This window comes from Gekko japonicus, unplaced genomic scaffold, assembly GCF_001447785.1.
Source record: "Gekko japonicus isolate JY-2015 unplaced genomic scaffold, Gekko_japonicus_V1.1 scaffold3483, whole genome shotgun sequence".
Lineage (NCBI taxonomy): Eukaryota > Metazoa > Chordata > Lepidosauria > Squamata > Gekkonidae > Gekko > Gekko japonicus.
In genome coordinates, this window is record NW_015173244.1 from 7,000 (window position 1) to 30,645 (window position 23,646).

Sequence of the window (23,646 nt, forward strand, 5' to 3'; positions counted from 1 at the left end):
CTGGCACTTGGCTTCAGAGGATGACTACCTCTGATCATGGAAGCCACAATCAGTGGCTGGGAATGGATCAGGCCCTTACACACGTGTCTGTTGCAGACAGAAACTGACTTGGGCAAGCGGGGCAGCTTTGGTCACAGACTCTGTGCTTGCGTCTATTTGTGTTGAAGAATCTGTCCTAAAAGGATAACAGCCTAATGCAAGCAGCAACCCGCTGTGCAAAACAGTGACCCAACGAGACCCTTCCCAGCCTTTGAAGGCCTTTCTGACTGTGTGTGTCTTCCGTGTGTTTCTTTTTTCCAGGCAGCGGGGCCACGGCAGTGGTGCAGGCGGCCTATTGCAGCCCGAAGAAAGAGAAGGTGGCGATCAAGCGGATCAACCTCGAAAAATGTCAGACCAGCATGGACGAACTCCTGGTACAAAAATTTCCTCCGTGTTCTTGTGTGACTCATTCCGTGGGTAGAGGCACAGCCCTGCTGGTTAGATCGCTGGTGGAGAGGATTCTGGGCAGGCCCTTTCCAGAATTCTGTCTTCAATGAAACAAAGTTTGAGTCCAGTGACACCTTTAAGACCAACAAAGTTTTATTCCGGGTAGAAGCTTTCATGGGCGTGCACTCTTCTTCATATACATTGTGTCAGGGGTCATTTCGTAGAAAAAGAGGTGCAGGAGCTCATTAGCATAACTCATTAGCATAACTTATTTGCATATGCCACACCCCCTGACATCACCGGAAGTGTGTCAGAAGGCAACACCCACCGCTCAGGCTCCAATGGACTGTTTGGGGGGGGGGACATGCAGATCTGTCCTCGCAGAGGAGGGAGAGCTTGTACCTGAATAAAACTTGGTCTTAAAGGTGCCACTGGACTGCTTTGGGGGGGCGCTCTGCAACTTACCTGGCTGCTTCTTGCTCTGACTGAGGGCTGCTGGGAGCAGGGGGTGGGGCTTGTTGCATGTGCCCGCCCCTTGGGCTCTTTACTGCCGGAGCTCTGCTCCTGTGCGCTCCTGCAGGAAATGACCCCTGCATTGTGTGCATGCACACAAAAGCCTGTACCCAGAATTAAAACTTCGTTCATCCTAAAGGTGCCACTGGTCTCAAACTTTGTTCTGTTGTTTTAGACCAGGGCCGAACTTGCTCAGCATCAGAGCCACATAGAATGAACATTTGATGTTTGAGAGCTGCAGGACACAAACAAATATTACAAGGTTTTTGCTGAACATTAAGTGAGACTGCCAAAAATAAAAACAAAAGGGGTAAAAATAGTGGTAATGATATTTATTTGTTCGATGATGTTCGTTTGCTAACGATATTTATTTGTCTAAGAGAGTGTCAGGGTCGTTACTCAGGTCACACCACACAGGGCTTTATAAGAAGATAAGTATTTATTGATGGATACAGTACTAATGATCACGTATACAGCTTGTGTCAGGAATAGTGTTCAGTATAAGGGCCTCTGACGTATAGTGAAATCAAACACACACACCCCCCCCCATGAATAGAAGCCAGTGGTTATAGTTCGCGCGTGGCAAAGCAAGCAAGCAGTCTTAGCAAAAAGCCATTACGTTCCCAGCCGAGTAAATGCAGCTGGAGACTATAAGGTCAAGCCTGAGATAGTGCACGGTGGCTGGACAGGGTAGAGCTGAGAACAAGGAGGATAGGTACCCCCACACACACATTCCAGATCCATGACAGGGCTACCTGACAGAGAGAGCGAGAGAAATAGAGAGAGAGGTGGAAAGAAAGCATGAAAGAGGCAGAGAGAAAGAGAGAGAAACAAAGAAAGCAAATAGATGGGAGAGGAGGGGGAAGGAAGGAAGGAAGAAGAAGAGATTGGGTTTCTACCCCATGGCCCCCTTCACTACCCGAAGGAGTCTCAGAGCGGCTTACAAACTCCTTCCCCTCCCCACAACAGACACCCTGTGAGGTAGGCGGGGCTGAGAGAGCTCTGACAGAAACTGCTCTTTTTCAAGAACAGCTCTTATCAGAACTACGGCTTGCCCAAGGTCATCCAGCCAGGTGCAAGTGGAGGGGTGGGGAATCAAACCCGGTTCTCCCAGATTAGAGTCCGCGCACTCAACCACTACACCAAACTGACTTAAGAAGAGATTGGATTTATATCCCACCCTTCACTACCCGAAGGAGTCTCAGAGCGGCTTACAGACTCCTTTCCCTTCCCCTCCCCACAACAGACACCCTGTCAGGTAGGTGGGGCTGAGAGAGCTCTTGACAGAAACTGCTCTTTTTCAAGGACAGCTCTGAGAGAACTATGGCTTGCCCAAGGTCATCCAGCCAGGTGCAAGTGGAGGAGTGGGGGATCAGACCCGGTTCCCCCAGATTAGAGTCCGCACACTCAACCACTACACCAAACTGCCTCCCCTTCGCTTCCCCAGCTGCTCTGCTGGGAGCTGCACAATATGTGTGAGCCACAGTTTGCCCCCCCCCTCTGTTTTAGACCAACACAGCTACCCACTTGAATCTATTGCCTTCACTGGTTATTGCAAAACAGAGTTTCAAGACTGAGGACCAGTGTTTTGAAAAGCAGTCTGGTGAGCTCCTTTTGCAGCTGTCCCGGTTGGAGGGCAAGATGGCTCCCTTGGTTTGTGGGGAGAAAGGGGTTTTGTGGCAGGCAGTTGGCCCCATCTCCCTTGCCTGTCTCTGGCCTCATAACATGTCATCTCGCATGAACACATATGAAGCGGACTTATACTGAATCAGACCACTGGCCCATCGAAGTCAGGATTGTCCGTTCAGACCGGCAGCAGCTCTCCAGGGTCTCAGGAGGACGAGGTCTTTCACATCACCTACTGCCCGGTCCTTTTTTAACCTGGAGATGCCGGGGATTGAACCTGGGATCTTTCGCATGGAAAGTACAGGGTCTTTTGTGAGCCGCAGCCCCCTCCCCCACTTGCTTGATTTTAGAGGCAGGGACCCAACTTTGCGGGTTGGGTTCCATTGTGACCGATGCTCCCTCTAAGCCATGGAGTCTTGTGAGCAGAAATTCTACTTTGTGAGCTACCGGCATTAAAGTTGTGAGCAAGCGATTTGGCTGCTGCAGAAATTAGTTTGCCCTGGTGCCAATGTTCCCTCTAAGCTGTGGAGTCTTGTGAGCAAAAATTCTACTTCGTGAGCTACTGGCATTAAAGTTGTGAGTGAGCGACTTGGCTGCTGCAGAAATTAGTTTGTCCTGGGGCCAATGTTCCCTCTAAGCTGTGGAGTCTTGTGAGCAAAAATTCTACTCCGTGAGGTACTGGCATTAAAGTTGTGAGCGAGCGATTTGGCTGCTGCAGAAATTAGTTTGCCCTGGTGCCAATGTTCCCTCTAAGCTGTGGAGTCTTGTGAGCAAAAATTCTACTTCGTGAGCTACTGGCATTAAAGTTGTGAGTGAGCGATTTGGCTGCTGCATAAGTTAGTTGGCTTTGGAGCCGTCCTTCCTGAGCGAAGACAAAAATGCGTGAGCTGGAAGCTAAAAAACGGTGAGCTAGCTCACACTAACTCAGCTTAGAGGGAACGCTGCCTAGTGCCCTCCTTCCTTAGCGAAGACAGAAATCTGTGAGCCGGAGGCTAACAAAACTGTGAGCTGGCTCACACTAACTCAGCTTAGAGGGAACACTGGTTGTGACTTGACAGTGTTCTGGTTCAGTCCTACTGAAGATCCCGTAACAGGTTCAGCGTACTCCCAGAACAGTTTGGTTCCAGGCCAGATAAGACAAATTGCAGTATGATTCATATTCCACTGCACATTCGCATAATGGGATGGAAATAAGTCGTGACAGCGGTTAGCATCTGCCCTAACCTTTGCTCATTGGGATGCAAGCATGAAACTGTAAATTACCGGAGCGCGCCCTGGTCTATTTGGTACACGGTTTTTCATTTGTACTATTCTATTGCCGTAGATTCAAATCTTCGTCCCGAGAGTGGCAGTCTTCTGCTTTGCCCGCTCCCTCCCGGTCTTTTAAGAGGACCAAATACAGCCACCCAGATGAGCATGAAATCTGTTTCTTGCAAAAAAAAAGCCCTCCAGGCATTAGGCTCAGAGAGTGACGGTTTGTTTCGGCGGGCGCCGGTAGCTGTAACACTGCGTTTGGTTTGTTGCTCTTTTTGCCACTTAGAAGTCTTATGTAAAACCACGCGTTTCTCCCAGTCCATAGAACTCAGAGCAGCTTATATAATTAAAACCTATTCAAATCTCAGCTTCGCAGAAATATAATACAAAGAAGAGTTGTGAGTGAGCGAATTGGCTGCTGCATAAGTTAGTTGGCTTTGGAGCAGTCCTTCCTGAGCCACTTCGGCGGGATGGCGGGATAAAAATCTAATAAATAAATAAGAGAGAGCAACCTTTATCATACTAGTAGTAGAAAAGAGAGTCTAGTAGCACCATAAAGACCAACAAAATTTGTGGCAGGGGATGAGCGTTCGTGAGTCACTGCTCATTTCTTCAGATAATGGGGCATAGCTCAGTGGCAGAGCCTCTGCTTTGCATGCAGAATGTCCCAGGTTCAATCCCCGGCATCTCTGGTTGGAAGGCTCAGGTAGGAGGTGATTCAAAAGATCTCTGCCTAACAACCTGGAGAGCTGCTGCCAGTCTGAGCAGACAATACTGACCTTGATAGACCAATGGTCTGAGCCAGTTTGGTGTATTTAATAAAGAACAATATAGGTTTCTGGTTATTTTGAACAGTTGCTGAAGAAAGGAGCTTGTAAATATAACTGGCAAAGCTTGGCGTCACAAACAGTCTCTCAAACGCCAGGCTCCACTCTGACAGGCTTAGACACTCAGTCTAATCTCTCTCTCATATAGCCACACAGGCTAAACTCTTTGTCTTATTCACACAGAATAGACTCAAACTCCCATAGTCACACAGATTATGCTTTCTCTTCAAACTTCACACACACAATCCTCTCATAGACATCTCTCCTTCCACACTCTCAGTCACTAGCCAGTCACATCACACTTGTCTCCCTCTGTCACTCTCCTTACATTACTGCAGTCAAACTAAACATTTAAAGAAACACACACACACACCAAAACAAGAAATCATTACAGATGGGTTATGTTTTCAATGCGTACTAGTTTGTTCCTTCTCCCTATTTATTTCATTTATACTCCACCTTTCTCCTCACCGGGGACCCAAAATGGCTGACATCATTCTCCTCTCTTCCATTTTATCCTCACCAAAACCCTGTGAGGTAGGTTAGGCTGAATGTACGTGACTGGCTGAAGGTCACCCTGCGAGCTTCCACGGCAGAGTGGGGATTCCATTGGTCCATCAAGGTCAGCGCCTCAGGTTGAGGTCTTTCCCCTTGCTTACTAGCTGGTCCTTTTCACTGGAGATGTCGGGGATTGAACCTGGGACCGTCTGCATACCAAACTAATGCTCTACCATTGAGCCATGGCCCAGTCACCTTCCCACTTTGTGCCTCGGTGGCCATCATGTCAAAAGCCCCTGTCTTGGCCACGTTTTAAGAAATGGGTCTTGAGGGGGGTAAGTAGGGTGGCCGGCGCTAGGTTGGGAAGTATCTGGAGATTTTGGGAGCGGAGCTTGGGGAGGGACTTCAGTGGAGTATCATCATGCCATAGAGCCTCTACCTTCCAGAGCGGCCATTGTCTCCAGGTGGATTGACCTTCGTCACTTCGAGACCAGTTGTAATCCCAGGAGATCTCCAGCCACCGTCTGTAGGATGAATTTAGTAAGGAAAAACAACCGTGAAATGATAACAAAATCTTGTTAGGGAAAAATATGTCTTTAATCAGAGTTCCGTGCGCCTTGGTGTTTAGTCATGCAAGCCACATAACTACGGAAACGTCTTCGGACAGCGCTGGCTCTTCGGCTTTGAAACGGAGATGAGCACCACAACCCTAGAGTCGGACTCGACTGGCTTTCGAGCAAGGGAACCTTTACCTTTTAATCAGCGAGTAACAAATCATTAAAGGTGCTTCCTTTGAAGTCAATTGGTCTCAAGTTTTTCTGACGGTACAGCGCTCAGTAGACCGTTTCACTCAAGGTTTCATCGGATCAGACCTTACACTAGGAACTATACAGAAATACATAAAACTTTCACCACTTGTCGTCTGAATGCACCCAAAACAGAGATCAGAATAGTTCCAATACTTCCAATAACGTATTGGAAAGTGGTTCAAAATATAATTGAAGACATTATGAATGTAAAAGTAAATTTAATCCCGGAAATGTATCTATTGAATATAATATCAGACAATAATTATACTCGTAGAGAACAGTATATTCCTATTGCATATCTGTACAATCTCAAGGATTCTATTAGCAAAATATTGGAAGACTGATAAAGTACCCTCCCGAGGAGAAATAGCGTGCAAATTGTTAGAAGTAGTAGAAATGGACTGGTTACAAGCACAAGTATGTGGGACTAAAGAGAAAGTCGTTGCACAAAGATGGTCAAAAGTAAAACTGTGGATTAAAAATAATGTATAAAGAACTATGGTGCTGGAGAAGACTCTTGAGAGTCCCTTGGACTGCAAGAAGATCAAATCAGTCAATCCTAAAAGAAATCGACCCTGACTGTTCCCTGGAAGGCCAGATAATGAAACTGAAGCTCAAATCCTTTGGCCACCCAATGAGAAGGAAGCACTCACTGGAGAAGACCCTGATGCTGGGAAAGATTGAAGGTCAAAGAAGACGGGGACGGCAAAGGATGAGATGGTTAGACAGTGTCATGGATGCAACGAACATGAAATTGAGCCAACTTCAGAGGACGGCGGAAGACAGGAGGGCCTGGCGGGAGATGGTCCATGGGGTCGCGAAGAGTCGGACTCGACTGTGCGACTGAACAACAAAAAATAAAATAAAGGACTCGAAATATAGAAAATGTATGATATATGTATATGTACTTAGTATAAAAAACTAATAAATAGATTATTAAAAAGAAAAGAATATTTTTGTATTGAAACCTTGAGTGAAACCGTCTACTGAGCGCTGTACGTCAGAAAAACCTGAGACCAATTGACTTCAAAGGAAACACCTTGAATGATTTGTTACTCACTGATTAAAGAAGACGTATTTTCCCCTAACAAGGTTTCGTTACCATGTCGCGGTCTTTCTTTCCTTACTGAGTTCAGCCTGTCCCGTGATCTCTTGCCCTTGATTTGACTTGACTTGACAACCATCTGGAGGACGGCAGCCCTAATGGGTAAGCCAGCAGTAGCATCATCGGGTTGGAAGGGCCCTCCAGGGTCATCTAGTCCAACCCCCTGCACAGTGCAGGAAAATTCGCAAATACCTCCCCCACCCCTACAGTGACCCCTGCTCCATGCCAGTAAGACTGGAATGGAGGCGTCTGGGCCTTCTCGTTGTATTAAAGGTAATGGTAAAGGTTCCCTTGCTCGAAAGCCAGTCGAATCCGACTCTAGGGTCGCGGTGCTCATCTCCGTTTCAAAGCCGAAGAGTCAGCGCTGTCCGAAGACGTTTCCGTGGTCATGTGGCCGGCATGACTAAACCCCAAGGCGCACGGAACGCTGTTACCTTCCCACCGAAGTGGTACCTATTTATCTACTTGCAATTTCTTGCTTTCGAACTGCTAGGTTGGCAGGAGCTGGAACTAGAGACAGGAGCTCACCCTGTCTTGCGGCACACTCGGGTCTCGAACTGCTGAACTACTGACCTTCCACAGCCTGCAGTTCAGCGTCTTAACCACTTGAGCCTTGTATTACCGTGTTATATTTTAGTGCCTCCTGTGTACATTCAGCCATGGCTTTGTTTATTCCGTTCCTGCTAAAGCCGTAGCACAAACTATTGCCGTTTGAGTATTTGCCAGCTTTGGCCTCAAAGGGCCATTCAGAAAGCTCTGCAGTAGAAACTTTGTATGGCGTTGTTAGATAAACCCCCGCCTCTAATTAAATGTCTTAATCTCCCGCTGACCCGTTCCTTCAGATGCATCGCATTTCATCAGCTAATGAATGGGACAGCCACGAATTGCCATTTTTCTTCCTCTCGTCGGGTCCCAATTAGTCAAACTGATGGGCAGTTGGTCTTTGTTTGCTGGGCTTTTTCAGCAAACCCGTGCACTGTCTCCACTCCCCCGTCCCAGCCAGCAGCTCAGACATAATGCACAATATTTGAACGCCATCTCATGACTTCTAATATACTCCAATGGTTCACCTTAGGGGTCAGAGAGGTAGGAATCTTCCGCCTTGAAATGATTTAAGAATGTAGGAAGAACCCTGCTGGATCAGACCGGTAGTCCACCTAGTCCAGCATCCTGTCAAAAACAGGGGCCAACCAGTTCCTCTGGACGGCCAACAACAGGGCATAGAGGATGAGGCCTTCCCCTGATCAGGACATCAAAAGAGTTCTGCTGGATCATACCAGTACACCTAGTCCAGCATCCTGTCTCACACATGCCTCTGGAGGGCCAACAGCAGGTCATAGAGGCTGAGAACTTCCCCTGATAAGAACCTAAGAAGAGCCCTGCTGGATCAGACCAATGAAGGTCCATCTAGTCCAGCATCCTGTCTCACACAGTGGCCAACCAGTTCCTCTGGAGGGCCAACGATGGGGTACAGAGGCTGAGGCCTTCCCCTGATGTTGGCTCTGGGATTCAGAGGCTTAAGTGCTTCTGAATGTGGAGGTTCCCCTCAGTCACCATGGCTAGAAGAAGTCACTGATAGATTTATCCTTCATGAATCTATCTGATCCCCTTTTAAACCTGTTTATTCCTGTGGCCATCCTCTGGCAGCAAATTTCGCCTTTTAATCCCTCTCTGTGCAAAGTAGTATTTCCTTTTGTCAGTCCTGAACCTACTGCCCATCAGTTTCGTTGGAGGCCCTCGAGTTCTCGTCTTTTGGGAGAGGGACGCTAGGTCCGCCTCCCTTCCAGCCATACCTTTTTCTGATACAGTGGTTGTGAGATGCTGGACAAGTGATGGCCCTGCAGAACCTCAGGATGGCCCAGGTTAAGGGTCTGATCTAGAGATGTAAAATTTCTGGAAAAAATGTCAATTTTTGGAAAAATTGAAAAAAATGCTACATTAGCATTTCTATTGTCTTTTCTAGATTGAAAGTCATTCTGTTACTTTAGGAACATAAAATATGACTATGGACATTTTTAGTTGGCATGAAATTATCACAACTTGCATATTAAAAATACAGTGTATCCAAACAATTATTACAAACAGAATACCCGCCCACATGCAAAAACAAAACTGAAACCTTTTTCTTTTCTCGTGACAATAGCACCTCCTAAAGGAAGAAATGCATCTTGTTCTTGCATTGGAGAGTTCAGTTTGTAACCTAGGACTTGCTTGTCCTCAGTGCACAGAAATTAGATCAATCTGATACCATATATATATATTTTAGAAATGATTTGGAAAATATTTGAACACCTTGTCTTAAAATATTTTATTCATCATGTTAAAATAAAACGTTCCATAATCAATTTTTTTTCCTTTTCTTTTCTCAATTTTTCCAATTTTTTGGAAAAAAACAAAAAAGCTTCGGGAAAAAAACGGGGGGAAATCGTTTCCCCCCCGCCTCCGACTCACACTTTTTTTTGTCTTCACTCAGGGTTGCCCTACGTTGGCTACAACTTGACGACACTTTATACACACAAACACACGTATCTCCTCATCTGCTTTACCCTCACGCCAACTCTGTCAGGTGTAAGGAGATAACTGGTCCAGAGCCACCCAAGGAAATGGCCGCCTGGGCTTCCGAACCCACTGTCTCGTTTTGACACTCTGAGCTTTGCGCCGTACTGATGGAGTCTCTCTTCACGGAGGCCTCAGAACCTGAACGCTCCCATGCTCCTGCGGGGCTTTACTTTAGCCCTTGAAACTCCATCGTGGCACTAGAGGAATAATGGAAGACTGGGCCGTCCTCATCAATAATCCATATCCTCAGCACTCCCATTCTAAAGAGAGCTTTTTCTTCTCCCCAAGTCGACCTTGAACGAATTGGCAAAGTGTTTCCTAATAGGTACATTTCTTCTTCTTTTTTTTTGCATAAGGACATCACGGTCCTAGCCAAGGCCCGCATTCTCTTCCCCCATCTTCCCCCCCCCCTCGTTGGTCAACCCAGCCTGACTTCTGGAAATCAGAGATCATTATGCCAGTTTATTTTATATCCCCCATTGTCTACGTTCAAAGCAGCTCTCAGGAATGAATATAAAGAACAGTAAAATCTCAGTATGAAGTAGTCTATGAAAGCCCCGCAGTTAGGGTCGCCAGGTCCCGCCTGGCCACCTGTAGGGGATGGATGGGTGTGTTGTTTTTTTTGCCAAATCCGAGTTGGGAAACTCTAGGAGATTTGGGGATGGAGCCTGGAGAAGAAAGGGACCTCAGTGGGGCGGGGTATAATGTCATGGAGCCCCCACCCTCCAAAGCATCCATTTCCTCCAGGGGAACCGATCTCTGTAGTCTGGGGATGAGCTGTAGTTCCGGGGGATCCCCAGGTCCCCCCTGGAGGCTGGCATCCCTTCCCTCAGTAGTCAACATGCGGAGGAGCTATGGTGACTTCAAACGCTGCCAAAATCACAGCAGCATTCTAAAAGCTTCAAGGCTTATTCGAGCGAGCGGGGCCTTGCTTTGTTTCCCTCATAAAGTTAATCAAGAGCTGTGAGAAGGCACTTCTCACCGGGTTTGATTCCCCCACTCCTCCACTTGCACCTGGCTGGCTGGCCTTGGGCAAGCCCTAGTTCTGACAAGAGCTGTCCTTGAAAAAGAGCAGTTTCTGTCAAGAGCTCTCTCAGCCCCACCTAACTCACAGGGTGTCTGTTGTGGGGAGGGGAAGGGAAAGGAGTTTGTCAGCTGCTCTGAGACTCCAAGTGAAGGGCGGGGTATAAATCCAATCTCTTCTTCTTCTTCTCTTCTAATCTGGGAGAAGTGTGTTTGATTCAAGGTATTGCTCCTCCACTTGCACCTGCTGGATGACCTTGGGCAAGCCATAGTTCTGGCACAGCTGTTTCTTGAAAAAGAGCAGTCTCTGTCAAGAGCTCTCTCAGCCCCACCCACCTCATGGGGTGTCTGTTGTGGGGAGAGGAAGGGAAAGGAGTTTGTAAGCCGCTCTGAGACTCCCTTGGGTAGTGAAGGGCGGGGTATAAATGCAATCTCTTCTTCTTCTCCTCTTCTAATCTGGGAGAACCGGGTTTGAGTCCCCACTCCTCCACTTGCACCTGCTGGATAACCTTGGGCAAGCCATAGCTCTGATAAGAGCTGTTCTTGAAAAAGAGGAGTTTCTGTCAAGAGCTCTCTGAGCCCCACCTCCCTCACCGGGTGTCTGTTGTGGGAAGGGGGAGGGAAAGGAGTTTGTAAGCCGCTCTGAGACTCCCTTGGGTAGTGAAGGGCGGGGTATAAGTCCAATCTCTTCTTCTTCTTCCTCCTCCAAGATGTCTTTCGTAGCAGCGCGAAGTCACTTTCATCCTTGTATACCCGTTCTCTGGTTTTCCCTCCGTGTACAGAAATGAAGTAAATATACATTTTTAAGAATCCCGCAGATAGAGAAGCTAGTATTCTAAGAGAGGAGAGAGGCGTGCTTTCTTTGAAGAGGCCAGTTTTCTATGTTCGGAGAACTTTCTCCGTATTTTTAAATGTATTCACAGTCCATGTTTCTAACAGGAGCTCAAGGTGGATTACATAGATCGAGTCAGTGCAGTCAACAGGATGGGATATTCAATAAGCGCGGTAGGATTTGGGTTGTAGAACCAACCAGAAATTTAAAAAAGAAAAACCAGAACTAAAGCAAATTGTTCACATGAAACCAGAAAAATGGTTCCCAGTGCTTGATCACCTGTCTCAAAAACAATTCATCTCCACTGAATGGTCTCAGTACCACAAATGGATATAATATTAACGGAAGCCTAGTTCTATAAAATCTCACACTTATCTACTTCTTTCCTATCCTCTAGCTTTAAGATTTCTACTCAAATCTTTCAAATGGTATGCTGTTCTACAGTAACAGTCAGTGTATGTTGATAAAATGTTTTTTGTCTCACCACTTCAATAGTTCAGAATGATTCCAAAATTTTTCATTTAAGTCTAAGATTTGTCTACCGTATTGCATATATACTGTCAAGATAGACTCTGTTCTGTACCGAGTAATGTATTGTAATTCAGGAAACATGTTATAACTCTGTACGAGCTCAGTGAATGTTTGCAGGATGTTACTGTAATCACAAAGATTAGTTGTTAATTGTTAAAAATGTCAGAAATGTTAAAAATAAAAAACATTATTATATAAAAAAGATGCAAAATTACACAGTGGGGATTCTGTTTACAGCAAACTGTACACAGTAGCGTAGACCACAGTCCCTAATAATTCATCCAAGTAACTTTGTGAATAATTTTGTACAGTGCCACTTTGTTGCCTGCATAGAAAAGCCCTCGTGGATAATTCAGCTTTGTATAGTTCGTGGAAAGCCAGGAGAGCGGGAGCCTTCCTGATCTCCTGAGGCAGGCCGTTCCGCAAGGTGGGGGCCCCAGTGGAGAAGGCCACATGTACGAGCAGTGCCTTCTCCGTTGTGGCCCCACCGTTACAGTTTGGTACCTGTAGAAGGCCCCCTGCTCAGATGAGTGTAGCTGACTTGGTGGAGCATCGGTGCTGAAGTGGCATGGCCTAGGTGTACGAGCAGTGCCTTCTCTGTTGTGGCCCCACCATTACAGTTTGGTGCCTGTAGAAGGCCCCTGCTCAGATGAGTGTAACTGACATGGTGGAGCATCGGTGCTGAAGTGGCATGGCCTAGCAAGGGCAGTACCAGGTGAGTGTGGTGCCCAGTGTTCCCTCTAAGCTGAGTTAGTGTGAGCTAGCTCAGAGCTTTTTTAGCCTCCGGCTCACACATCTTCATCTTAGCTCAGGAAGGACGGCTCCAGAGCAGACTAATTTGTACAGCAGCCAAATCGCTCATTCACAACTTTAATGCCAGTAGCTCACGAAGTAGGATTTTTGCTCACAAGGCTCCACAGCTTAGACGGAACGTTGGACTGGTGCCCCTGCAATTCGGTTTTCACGACCTGATCCTCAATTGTACTTTCGGGGGAACCAGTCTGCCGATGTGAGTCAGTGTTACTGTGTGCCGCTCTTATTAACACTGTAATAATCACAGTGCAGTTCAATGTTTTGTCTCACTTCTTCTGTTCTCTCTCTTTCTCTAGAAAGAAATCCAAGCTATGAGTCAGTGCCATCATCCGAACATCGTATCTTACTATACGTCGTTTGTAGTGAAAGACGAACTTTGGTTAGTGATGAAGCTCCTTAGTGGAGGTAAGTTTATTGCAGTTCATTGGGAGTTATCCCAAGTTCTGGCATGCCCCCATCAAAAGGAATGGGGGGTGGGCAATGCTCCCTCTAAGCTGTGGAGTCTTGTGAGCAAGAATTCTGCTTTGTGAGCTACGAGCATTAGAGTTGTGAGCGAGCGATTTGGTTAATGCATAAATCCGTTTGCTCTGGAGCCCTCCTTCCTGAGCTGAGACAAAAATGTCTGAGCCGGAGGCTAACAAACTGTGAGCTAGCTCACACTAACTCAGCTTAGAGGGAACACTGGTGGTGGCTATTAAAAGTGTCCTAGAGTCCTTTTCTTTCTGCAGTAACCTATGATTTAAGTGCTGGTGGGGCGCTTTTGGTGATATGCAAGTGTATTTTGTCCATTATTTTTCCCCCTCTCTGCAGCCTCTGTTCCACAATACATCCCTTTATGTAGGGTCTTGGGAATGGTTGGGGCGGGGGACACACATAAAGGTAATGTTTTTTTTTTTTATATCCCGCCCTTCACTTGGAGTCTCAGAGCAGCTTACACTCTCCTTCCCCTCCTCCTCCCCACAACAGACACCCTGTGAGGTGGGTGGGGCTGAGAGAGCTCTGACACAAACTGCTCTTTTCAAGAACAGCTCTGACAGAACTATGGCTTGCCCAAGGTCATCCAGCAGCTGTGAGTGTGTCAGGCTCCCCCACAGCATCGATGAAGTACACTCTTGCAGAAAGGTTTTACTTTATTTGAAGCTATAGGTGCATGTACAGGATCACTGTTAGGAATGAGGGGGGAGTAGCGAGCATGACAGCTTATAGTACATTCAAACAGCTGAGGCCCAATTGCAGGACTTCCCGCGCGCCATCGGGCCTGGGAGCAAATGGTTCTAGGTGGCATAACATATCTCCTTCCCACGGTTCTTCGTGAGATCACCCAAGCAACTATCCAGCAGCAACCACCTGTGGCCTTGAGAGATATAGACGTTCCAGCAGCTAAGCAATTAAGCGCATCAACAGGTCTACATATGAAAACGAAAGTAAGCAAGCGCATACATGGGAAAACCAACAGAAAAGAAAATTGGCAGCTTGCTGACAGAGTGGAGTGGGGAATCAAACCTGGCTCTCCCAGATTAGAGTCCATGCACCACACTGGCTCTCTTTATGTAGAAGACATGATAAAGGTAATGTAGCAGAACATGAAGTTGAGCACACTCCGGAGGACAACAGAGGACAGGAGGGCCTGGCGTGATGTGGTCCTTGGAGTCGCAAAGGGTCGGACTCAACTGTGCGACTGAACAACAACAGGAGACAAAGGGTGGGGAATCCTTTCCCAGTCAGATCTGAGTGTGGTTTTTTATGGCTAAAAGCTAATCTGCAAGAGATGTCTGAGATCCACGTGCATTTAAAAGGAATGGTCTTTTGTTTCCTCTCTGAGCTGCGTGCGACAGTTCGCAGACGCTGGCAATATGAAATAAAACGAATCCGCCCACCACAGTGTTTATCTCTTGATGACTGTATCCAAGTGCCTTTGCGTTTGTATACTCAGAAAAGTATAAAAGGAAGCAGCAGAGAGGGTAGAATGGGGACAACAAGCGGTAAATCAGGGGTCCTCAACACGGCGCCCACTGAGGCCTTTCCTGATGCACACCAAGAGTTCTTAGGAAGTGGATAGGACCAGATGGGGCTTTTACTCAGCAAGGTTTCTGACCGGCCACTGGAGATTTGATTGGCTATGCATATTTTTTAAAAACATTGCTTCGGTAGCCGCCGCCGCCGTAGCACAAAGATCTTCACTCTGTGGCCGAAGGTAAGCGGCAGCAGCCATTTTGTGGCCGCCATTTTGTTGCTATGCCTGCTGCACAGTGTCCGTTTTCAAAGGTGCCCATGGGCTCGAAAAGGCTAGGGACCCCTGCAATAAGGGGCGGGCGAGTTGTGTGGAAGTTAGCGGTGCTTTCCTTGCCTTTATCTCTGAAGAATCCCCACCCCCACATGGTGCGTTGTGTTACGGGAAGTTAGGGACACCTCTTCTGGTAGCCGCTTCTCGGGTGCCGCATTTGAATTTACTTGGCTGAAAGGCAGAGTATTAACTGATGAAGACTGTGCCTCCATTGGTGATCAAATTCACTGCCACAGGAAGTGGTGGCGGCTACAAGCATGGACGGCTTCAAAAGGGAATTAGATAAGCAAATGGAGCAGAGGTCCATCAGTGGCTATTAGCCACAAGGTATAGATAGGGACTCTGGGGCAAGGGATGCTCTGTCTTCTTGGTGCTTGGGGGGGTCAACAGTGGGAGGGCTTCTAATGTCCTGGCCCCACTGGTGGACCTCCTGATGGCACTGGTATTTCTGGCCACTGTGTGACACAGAGTGTTGGACTGGATGGGCCTTTGGCCTGATCCAAAATTGGCATCTCTTATGTTCTTATGTTCTTAACCCAATCATTAAAGGGCCAGTTTGGTGTAGTGGTTAGGAGCACAGGCTGTAATCGGGCAGAAGAAGAAGAAAAGAGATTGAATATATACCCCGTCCTTCACTACCGAAACGAGCCTCAGAGTGGCTTACAAACGCCTTCCCCTTCCCCTCCCCACAACAGACAATCCTGTGAGCCAGGCGGGGCTGAGAGATCTCTGACAGAACCTGCTCTTTTTCAAGAACAGCTGTGCCCGAACTACTGCTTGCCCTAGGTCATCCGGCCAGGTGCAAGTGGAGGAGTGGGGAATCAAACCCGGTCCTCCCAGATTAGCGTCCGCGCACTTAACCACTACACCAAACTGGCTCTCAACCGGGTTCGATTCCCCACTCTTCCACATGCAGCCGCTGGTGTAACCTTGGGTCAGTCACAAGTTCTCTCGGAGCTGTTCTCTTAGGATCAGTTCTCGGGAGAGCTCTCTCAGCCCCACCTCCCTCACAGGGTGCCTGTTGTGGGGAGGGGAAGGGAAAGGAGCTTGTAAACCGCTCTGAGATTCCTTCGGGTAGTGAAGGGCGGGGTATAAATCCAATCTCTTCTTCTTGGCATCCAGCCTGGGGGACTTCCATATCTGAATCATCTAGTCTTTTCCAGACCGTAATTGCCCGTCTCCTGGAGGGAGTCACAGCACTGACTCACACAAGGCTCTCCCTGCATTTGTGTCATAAATCAAATTTTTATTGACCTTTTCCTCCACCCTTAATGATCTTGTTAATTTTTTTTTAACCTGACATTTAAAGAGGGAGGGGTTAAAAGCGGGGAAGGGAGAGGTTTCGAGGCAGTAACTCTTCGTATATGTTACCGTCTTCTTTTCAGAGTTCTCCGATGATTGCTCTGTTGGTAAATTTACAGCTGTTCAGTTTAAGTCAGTGATTCCACCCCCCACCCCCCAGCTCCTTAACTTCCGCGAGCCCTTTGCATATTGATCTGTGTGCAGAGGAGGCCAGAAAATGTTGAGGTGCATTCTGGAGGGGTGCAGTCAGCTCAGACAGCTCACCCACCAAGCATTTGGTCCTTTTGCATCCTCTTGTGTTGTGTCCCCCAGGAGAAATCTGTGCGAGGTGCGTTTTGCAGGGCTGCTATCAGCCACGGCAAAGAAGCTGCATGGTAGCAAAGTTTATCTGACATCTCTTGATCTTTCCATGGAGGAAACCCTGCGCGTCTTAGCCACTTGAGCCACCGCAGCTCCTCAGATTTAGGACTAGGGGTATGCAGAAAAATAAATAAAAAATTCGGTCCTATTTGGATTCGGAGGAATCGGGCAGAATCAATTTCAGCTGCAGAAAGACTCCCAACATGTCAATTTTGGCCCCATTATATCCTATGGGCCATTGAAGTCAATGGCGAAAACATAGGGTATATTCTGGGGGCTGGAGGGGAGGGGGTTTGACGTAGCGGCTCCAAACTCGCAGGGTATCTGCCGGAGCCTCTCCCCAAGATACCCACCGAGTGTCAAGAACATTGGACCAGGGAGTCCAATTCTATGGGCCCCTAAACAGGTTGGCCCCACCCCCTCCATTGTTCTCTATGGTGGGAAAAAAGTTTCACTCCATCTCCTAGAAGACTCTCTGATAACCTTCTCTAAATTTCAGTTCTTCTCTACAGGGAGGTCTAGGTATGTGACTTCCTTTTCTTGAGCGTTAGGAACATAAGAAGAGCCCCGCTGCTTCAGACCAATAGTCCATCTAGTCCAGCATCCCGTCTCACACAGTGGCCAGCCAGTTCCTCTGGACGGCCAACAACAAGGCAGAGAGGCTGAGGCCTTCCCCTGATGTTGCCTCCTAGCTCTGGGATGCAGACGTTGACTGCCTCTGAATATGGAGGTTCTCCTCAGTCACCATGGCTAGTAACCATTGATAGACTTAACCTCCATGAATCTGTCTTAACCCTCTTTCAAAGCTGCTTATTCCTGTGGCCGTCACAACATCCTCTGGCAGCAAATTCCACATTTTAATCACTCTCTGTGTAAAGTAGTATTTCCTTTTTGTCCGTCCTGAACCTACTGCCCATCGGCTTCAGTGGTGGTCTCGAGTTCTAGTCTTTTGGGAGAGGGAGAGGTGGTACAGCCAGAGAACACTTGTACGTCTGTTCCGAATGGTCTTTTTTTGGGATTGAGGTCTCGTCCCATTTTAAATTCTGCGCACGGCTTTCTCCGTTCCTGTTGAATGGTCTGTGAATGTGTGTTCTCTCTCCCCCCCCCCCCCCCCCGGAACCAGTGGCTTTCAAACTGTGTTTTTCCTACATATATGTCTGGAATTGGAACCTAACTAGCAATTTTATTGATGCGCGAGGCAGCATAAATATGCCTTTTAAGTCATTTCTGTGGGTGCTGGAGGCATAAACATTTATCTCTTTGTAAATGCTGGTGATTCAGATGGCATTTGCTGCTGCTGGAAGGTGGCTTTTTAAACTCCATTATCTCTCGTCGGCTTTTAGAATATTTGGGGGTGGGGTGCCTGTGCTACCGTCGTGTTGAAACAGCACTCTTGCCAGTGCTTCTGTTTCTCTTTAAGCATCTTGAACTTAAAGTGGATGCTAAAAATACCAGGGAAGAGCTGGATTTGCTACTAGACGTACATCACAATGTGTATAGCAGTTCGCTTTGAAGATCTACCTCTTTTTCTTTGCAATAAAAACCTATTTCTCCTTCTAAAAGGGTTCTTCTGATGAGCTGGTTGGTTTTAAATCTCTTGCAGGCTTATTGAGTCTCCCACTCAATAAGGTCAGAGAGCCAGTTCGGTGTAGTGGTTAGGAGCGCAGACTCTAATCTGGGAGAACCGGGTTTGATTCCCCACACCTCCAAGTGATGCTGCTGGTGTGACCTTGGGTCAGTCACAAGTTCTCTCAGAACTGTTCTCTCAAGGGCAGTTCTCCAGAGAGGTCTCTCAGCCCACCTACCTCACAGGGTGTCTGTTGTGGGGAGGAGAAGGAAAGGGATTGTAAGCCGCTCTGAGACTCCTTCGGGTAGTGAAGGGCGGGGCTTAAATCCAGTCTCTTCTGCTTCTCTGGACATGGAGCAGGGGTAACCGGGGGGGGGGGGTAGTTGTAGTTGTGAATTTCCTGCATTGTGCACGTGGTGGACTAGATAACCCCTTGGATTCCTTTAAGCTCTTTGTTTCCATATTTTAAGCAGAGATGTGAATCCTGTTTTTCTTTCTATGTGTAAACCACTGTGGCTTCCCCAGATGTTTCCAAATCATGCACCCTCCCTCCTGACTCAAAAGACATGTTTTGGAGAGCAAAAATCTCTCTCCCCCATGTGACTTTGCATGAACTCAGTTTCTCTTGTAAACTTCTCTGAAGCCTGTGAAAAAGCCACTTAACACAAGAACATAAGAAGAGCCCTGCTGGATCAGACTAGTGGTCCATCTAGTTCAGCATCCTGTCTCACATAGCAGTCAGACAGTTCCTCTGGAGGGCCAAGCACAGGGCACAGAGGCCGAGGCCTTCCCCTGATAAGAAGGTAAGAAGAGCCCTGCTGGATCAGACTAGTGGTCCATCTAGTTCAGCATCCTGTCTCACATAGCAGTCAGACAGTTCCTCTGGAGGGCCAAGCACAGGGCACAGAGGCCGAGGCCTTCCCCTGATAAGAAGGTAAGAAGAGCCCTGCTGGATCAGACTAGTGGTCCATCTAGTTCAGCATCCTGTCTCACATAGCAGTCAGACAGTTCCTCTGGAGGGCCAAGCACAGGGCACAGAGGCCGAGGCCTTCCCCTGATAAGAAGGTAAGAAGAGCCCTGCTGGATCAGACTAGTGGTCCATCTAGTTCAGCATCCTGTCTCACACAGTGGCCAACCAGTTCCTCTGGAAGGCCAACAACAGGGCACAGAGGCTGAGGCCTTCCCCTGATGTTGCCTCCTGGCTCTGGCATTCAGAGGCTTAGTGCTTCTGAACGTGCAGGTTCTCTTCATCCCCTATGGCTAGTAGCCATTGATAGACTTATTCTCCTTGATGCTCCTTATGTCACTGTTTTGGACAGCCGGCAGCATAGTTTAAACAAGACCATGAGCCCGTGCAGTCATTCAGGAAACCTTTTTGTTTGTTTGCCTGACTCGAGTCGGATTTAAATTGGGCCCTGGTTCTTGTTCCCCAAGGCAGGGCTGGTGGGCTAGTTAAGGTTTATCTCCCATAAATGGTGCCCAGTGACACTTGGCGCAGTTGTCTTTGTAACCAAGGGTTTTTTCCCCAGAATCAGCGTCCCACAGAGCATGAAGGTCAGCCATTCACAGAGCCAGGAAAAGTGAAAGATCCAGCGAGTTAGTGGCCCATTGGACAGCAGGCTTCCCGACATAAGATAGATACCAGCTGTTCAGAAGGGCTCTTGTTCATGAGTCAAAATTGCTGTAGAGCAGGTTTGTGCTGGGTTGGGCTGTTGGTTAACGCCGCATTAAAGGGCTCCACATACTCTGCGCTGCAAAATGCCAAAATGACTTGGCTGGAACGACCTGCTGCGCGTAACTTTATTCCGCATCATCCACATGGCTCAGGAATTGTGCTGCCCAGCGGTGGGTTTTGGTACTGCACCCAGAATTTGTGAGCCCCTTTCAGTGCTTTGGGGAGCTGCGGTGGCTCAAGTGGTTAAGACGCTGAACTGCAGGCTGTGGAAGGTCGGTAGTTCAGCAGTTCGAGACCTGAGTGTGCCGCATGACGGAGTGAGCTCCCGTCTCTAGTCCCAGCTCCTGCCAACCTAGCAGTTCGAAAGCAAGAAATTGCAAGTAGCTAAATAAGGACCACTTCGGTAGGAAGGGAACAGCATTCCGTGCGCCTTGGTATTTAGTCATGCCGGCCACATGACCACGGAAACGTCTTCGGACAGCGCTGGCTCTTCGGCTTGGAAACGGAGATGAGCACCGCAACCCTAGAGTCGGATTCGACTGGCTTTCGAGCAAGGGAACTTTTACCTTTTACCTTCAGTGCTTTAGAGATCCTTGTGGGTTGCAGAAGATTTAATAGCCTGGGGGGGGAAACCCAGTTGGGCAGGTGAACTCTGAGGAGTCGGGAGAGCTGAGGGGAGCTTCTGACAGGCGTGTAGGAGATGGAAGCTCTCGTCCTTCCCCTTGGTCAGGAGAAACGAGGGTAAAGACTTCAGCATCTCCGGTGCCGTTGAGAACACACAGAAGTTCCTCTCGGTTGCTACTCTCCCCCTTTCTCAACCTCCTGCTACTGTTTATTCATTCAGACATTTATACCTTGACTTTCCTCATGGTTCAATACCAGGGTTAGCAGCCTCCAGGTGTGGCCTGGAGATCTCCTGGACTTACAAGTGATTTCCAGACGACAGCGATCAGTTCACCTAGAGAAAATGGCTACTTTGGAAGATGGACTCTATGGCATTATACCCAGGTGAAGTCCCTCCCCTCCCCAAAGCCTGCCCTCCTCAAGCTACACCCCCATAATCTCCAGGTATTTCCTAAACTGGAGGTGGCAACCCTATTCAAGGCACCTCCTGGCGGTGTCCCACAGCTCGAGCATTCGGCAGCATAAGAACATAAGAGAAGCCAATGTTGGATCAGGCCAATGGCCCATCGAGTCCAACACTTTTTGTCACACCGTGGCCAAAGATACCAGGTGCCATCAGGAGGTCCAGCAGTGGGGCCAGGACACTAGAAGCCCTCCCACTATTGATTCCCCCCCCCCAAGCACCAAGAATACAGAGCATCACTTGCCCCAGAGTCCCTATCTATAGTAAAGGTAAAGGTTCCCTTGCTCGAAAGCCAGTCGAGTCTGACTCTAGGGTTGCAGTGCTTATCTCCATTTCAAAGCCGAAGAGCCAACGCTGTCCGAAGACGTTTCCGTGGTCATGTGGCCGGCATGACTAAACACCAAGGCGCATGGAACGCTGTTACCTTCCCACCGAAGTGGTACCTATTTATCTACTTGCAATTTCTTGCTTTCGAACTGCTAGGTTGGCAGGAGCTGGAACTAGAGACGGGAGCTCACTCCGTCATGCAGCACCCGGGTCTCGAACTGCTGAACTACTGACCTTCCACAGCCTGCAGTTCAGCGTCTTAACCACTTGAGCCACCACAGCTCCTATCTGTACCTTGTGGCTAATAGCTCCATATGTTTATCCAGTTCCCTCTTGAAGCCGTCCATGCTTGTAGCTGCCACCACCTCCTGTGGCAGTGAATCCCATGTGTTCATCACTCTTTGTTGTACAAGATGGCTGTGGAGATGAGCCTTTGGGTGGAAACAAGCTATCTTTCAGGGAAAACTGCCCGCCGTTGCTGCTGTTTGCAAAGCCCAATCCCTCAAGATTTCCAAGGAGCCCTTTGGGTACCCTGGAATGAAGTTTGATAATCACTGGCCTGTAACACCATCTTTGAGTGTTTGATGAATCCCATGTGTTCATCACTCTTTGTTATACAAGATGGCTGTGGAGATGATCCTTTGGGTGGAAACAAGCTGTCTTTCAGGAAAAACTGCCCGCCGTTACTGCTGTTTGCAAAGCCCAATCTCTCAAGATTTCCAAGGAGTCCTTTGGGTACCCTGGAATGAAATTTGATAATCATTGGCCTGTAACACCATCTTTGAGTGTTTGCCTATATGATGGTGTTGCCAGGTCCTCCCCGGGCACCGACAGGGGTTCGGGGGGGGGGTTAAGGTTGTCAGCTCCAGGTTGGGAAACTTCCAGAGATTTGGGGATGGAGCCTCGGGAGGACTGGGACCTCAGTGGGGCAGAGTGCCAGAGTCCACCCTCTGTAGCATCCATTTTCTTCAGAGGAACTGATTTCTGTAGTCTGGAGATTGGTGTAATTCTGAGGGATCCCCAGGTCCCACCTGGAGGGTGGCACCCCTATTATACGGGGATGCAGGCTCCCCCATATGAAAGCCTCCTCCATATGAAAGCCTCCCCAAATGTGGAAGGCTTATCTGTAAAGGAATAGAAGGCCCAGGATGCATAGCTTCTCACATATTGTGTTGGCGGGGTTCAAATTCATATTCAGTTTACTACTACTACTACTTCTTCTTCCTTCTTGTTCTTCTTCTTGTTCTTCTTCTTGTTCTTCTTCTTGTTCTTCTTCTTGTTCTTCTTCTTGTTCTTCTTCTTGTTCTTCTTCTTGTTCTTCTTCTTGTTCTTCTTCTTGTTCTTCTTCTTGTTCTTCTTCTTGTTCTTCTTCTTGTTCTTCTTCTTGTTCTTCTTCTTGTTATTTTTATTTCATTCCATTTTTATCCGTCCCTCCCTGCGAACAGGCTCAGGGCGGCTCACATTCATTGGCACAGAACATTTTAAGCATTTTAAACGTTTAAAATAATCAAAGTGCTAACTGAAGTAGCCATTTTTCGTTGATAAGATGGCGTATTATATGATGTAACGCACACGATTTCCAGCTCAGTAAAACTTCTGGCAACACACGGCGGTGTAACTAATCTCAAACCCGGGCCAGCCCACTACCGCAGAAGTTGGTGGTAGTGCTGGGTGGCTCCTAATTAAAAGCCTGGTGGAAGAGCTCCATCTTGCAGGCCCTGCAGAACTGCAAAAGATCCCGCAGGGCCCTGATCTCCTCTGGGAGCTCATTCCACCAGTATGGAGCAGCCACTGAAAAAGCCCTGGCCGTAGTGACAGTGAGCCTGACATCCTTAGGCCCTGGGATGGCCAATCAGTGTTGTGACCCTAACCGTAGTGCTCTCTGGGGTATTTATGGGGAAAGGCGGTCCATCAGGTATGTCGGACCCTGGCCACATAGCTCACAAGGGAGGTTGTTAAAAGGATAAATGTGGGATTGGGCCCCTGAACTCCTCAGAAGTGCTGGGAACAAAATCAAGAGACTTTATTTCCAACCACCACTGAGGAAAATACTATGTTAGGACATTTCTGCCAGTGTGAGCAGTGGTTGCTAGCTCTGGGTTGAGAAATACCTGGACAGCTGGGAGGTGAAGCTTGAGGAGCGCAGGAAGGTTGAGGAGTCCTGGAGGTTGGCAACCTTAGCATTTTATTGTCCATTGGCTACACTATCCCCTTATGGCCATGGTGGA

At 48.0% G+C, this 23,646-nt stretch overlaps 1 protein-coding gene across 1 annotated transcript in view; it reads left to right on the forward strand.

Annotated features, from left to right (window-relative positions):
* Positions 1–300: 300 nt before the first annotated feature.
* Positions 301–23,646, forward strand: part of OXSR1 (oxidative stress responsive 1) — a gene marked incomplete at its 5' end in the record, with an annotated part of 101,202 nt that continues 77,856 nt past the window's right edge. Inside the window, 2 exons of the mRNA XM_015422779.1 lie at positions 301–413; positions 13,113–13,221. Of these exons, the coding sequence (XP_015278265.1) occupies positions 301–413; positions 13,113–13,221 (222 nt within the window). The remainder of the gene's footprint in view (positions 414–13,112; positions 13,222–23,646) is intronic.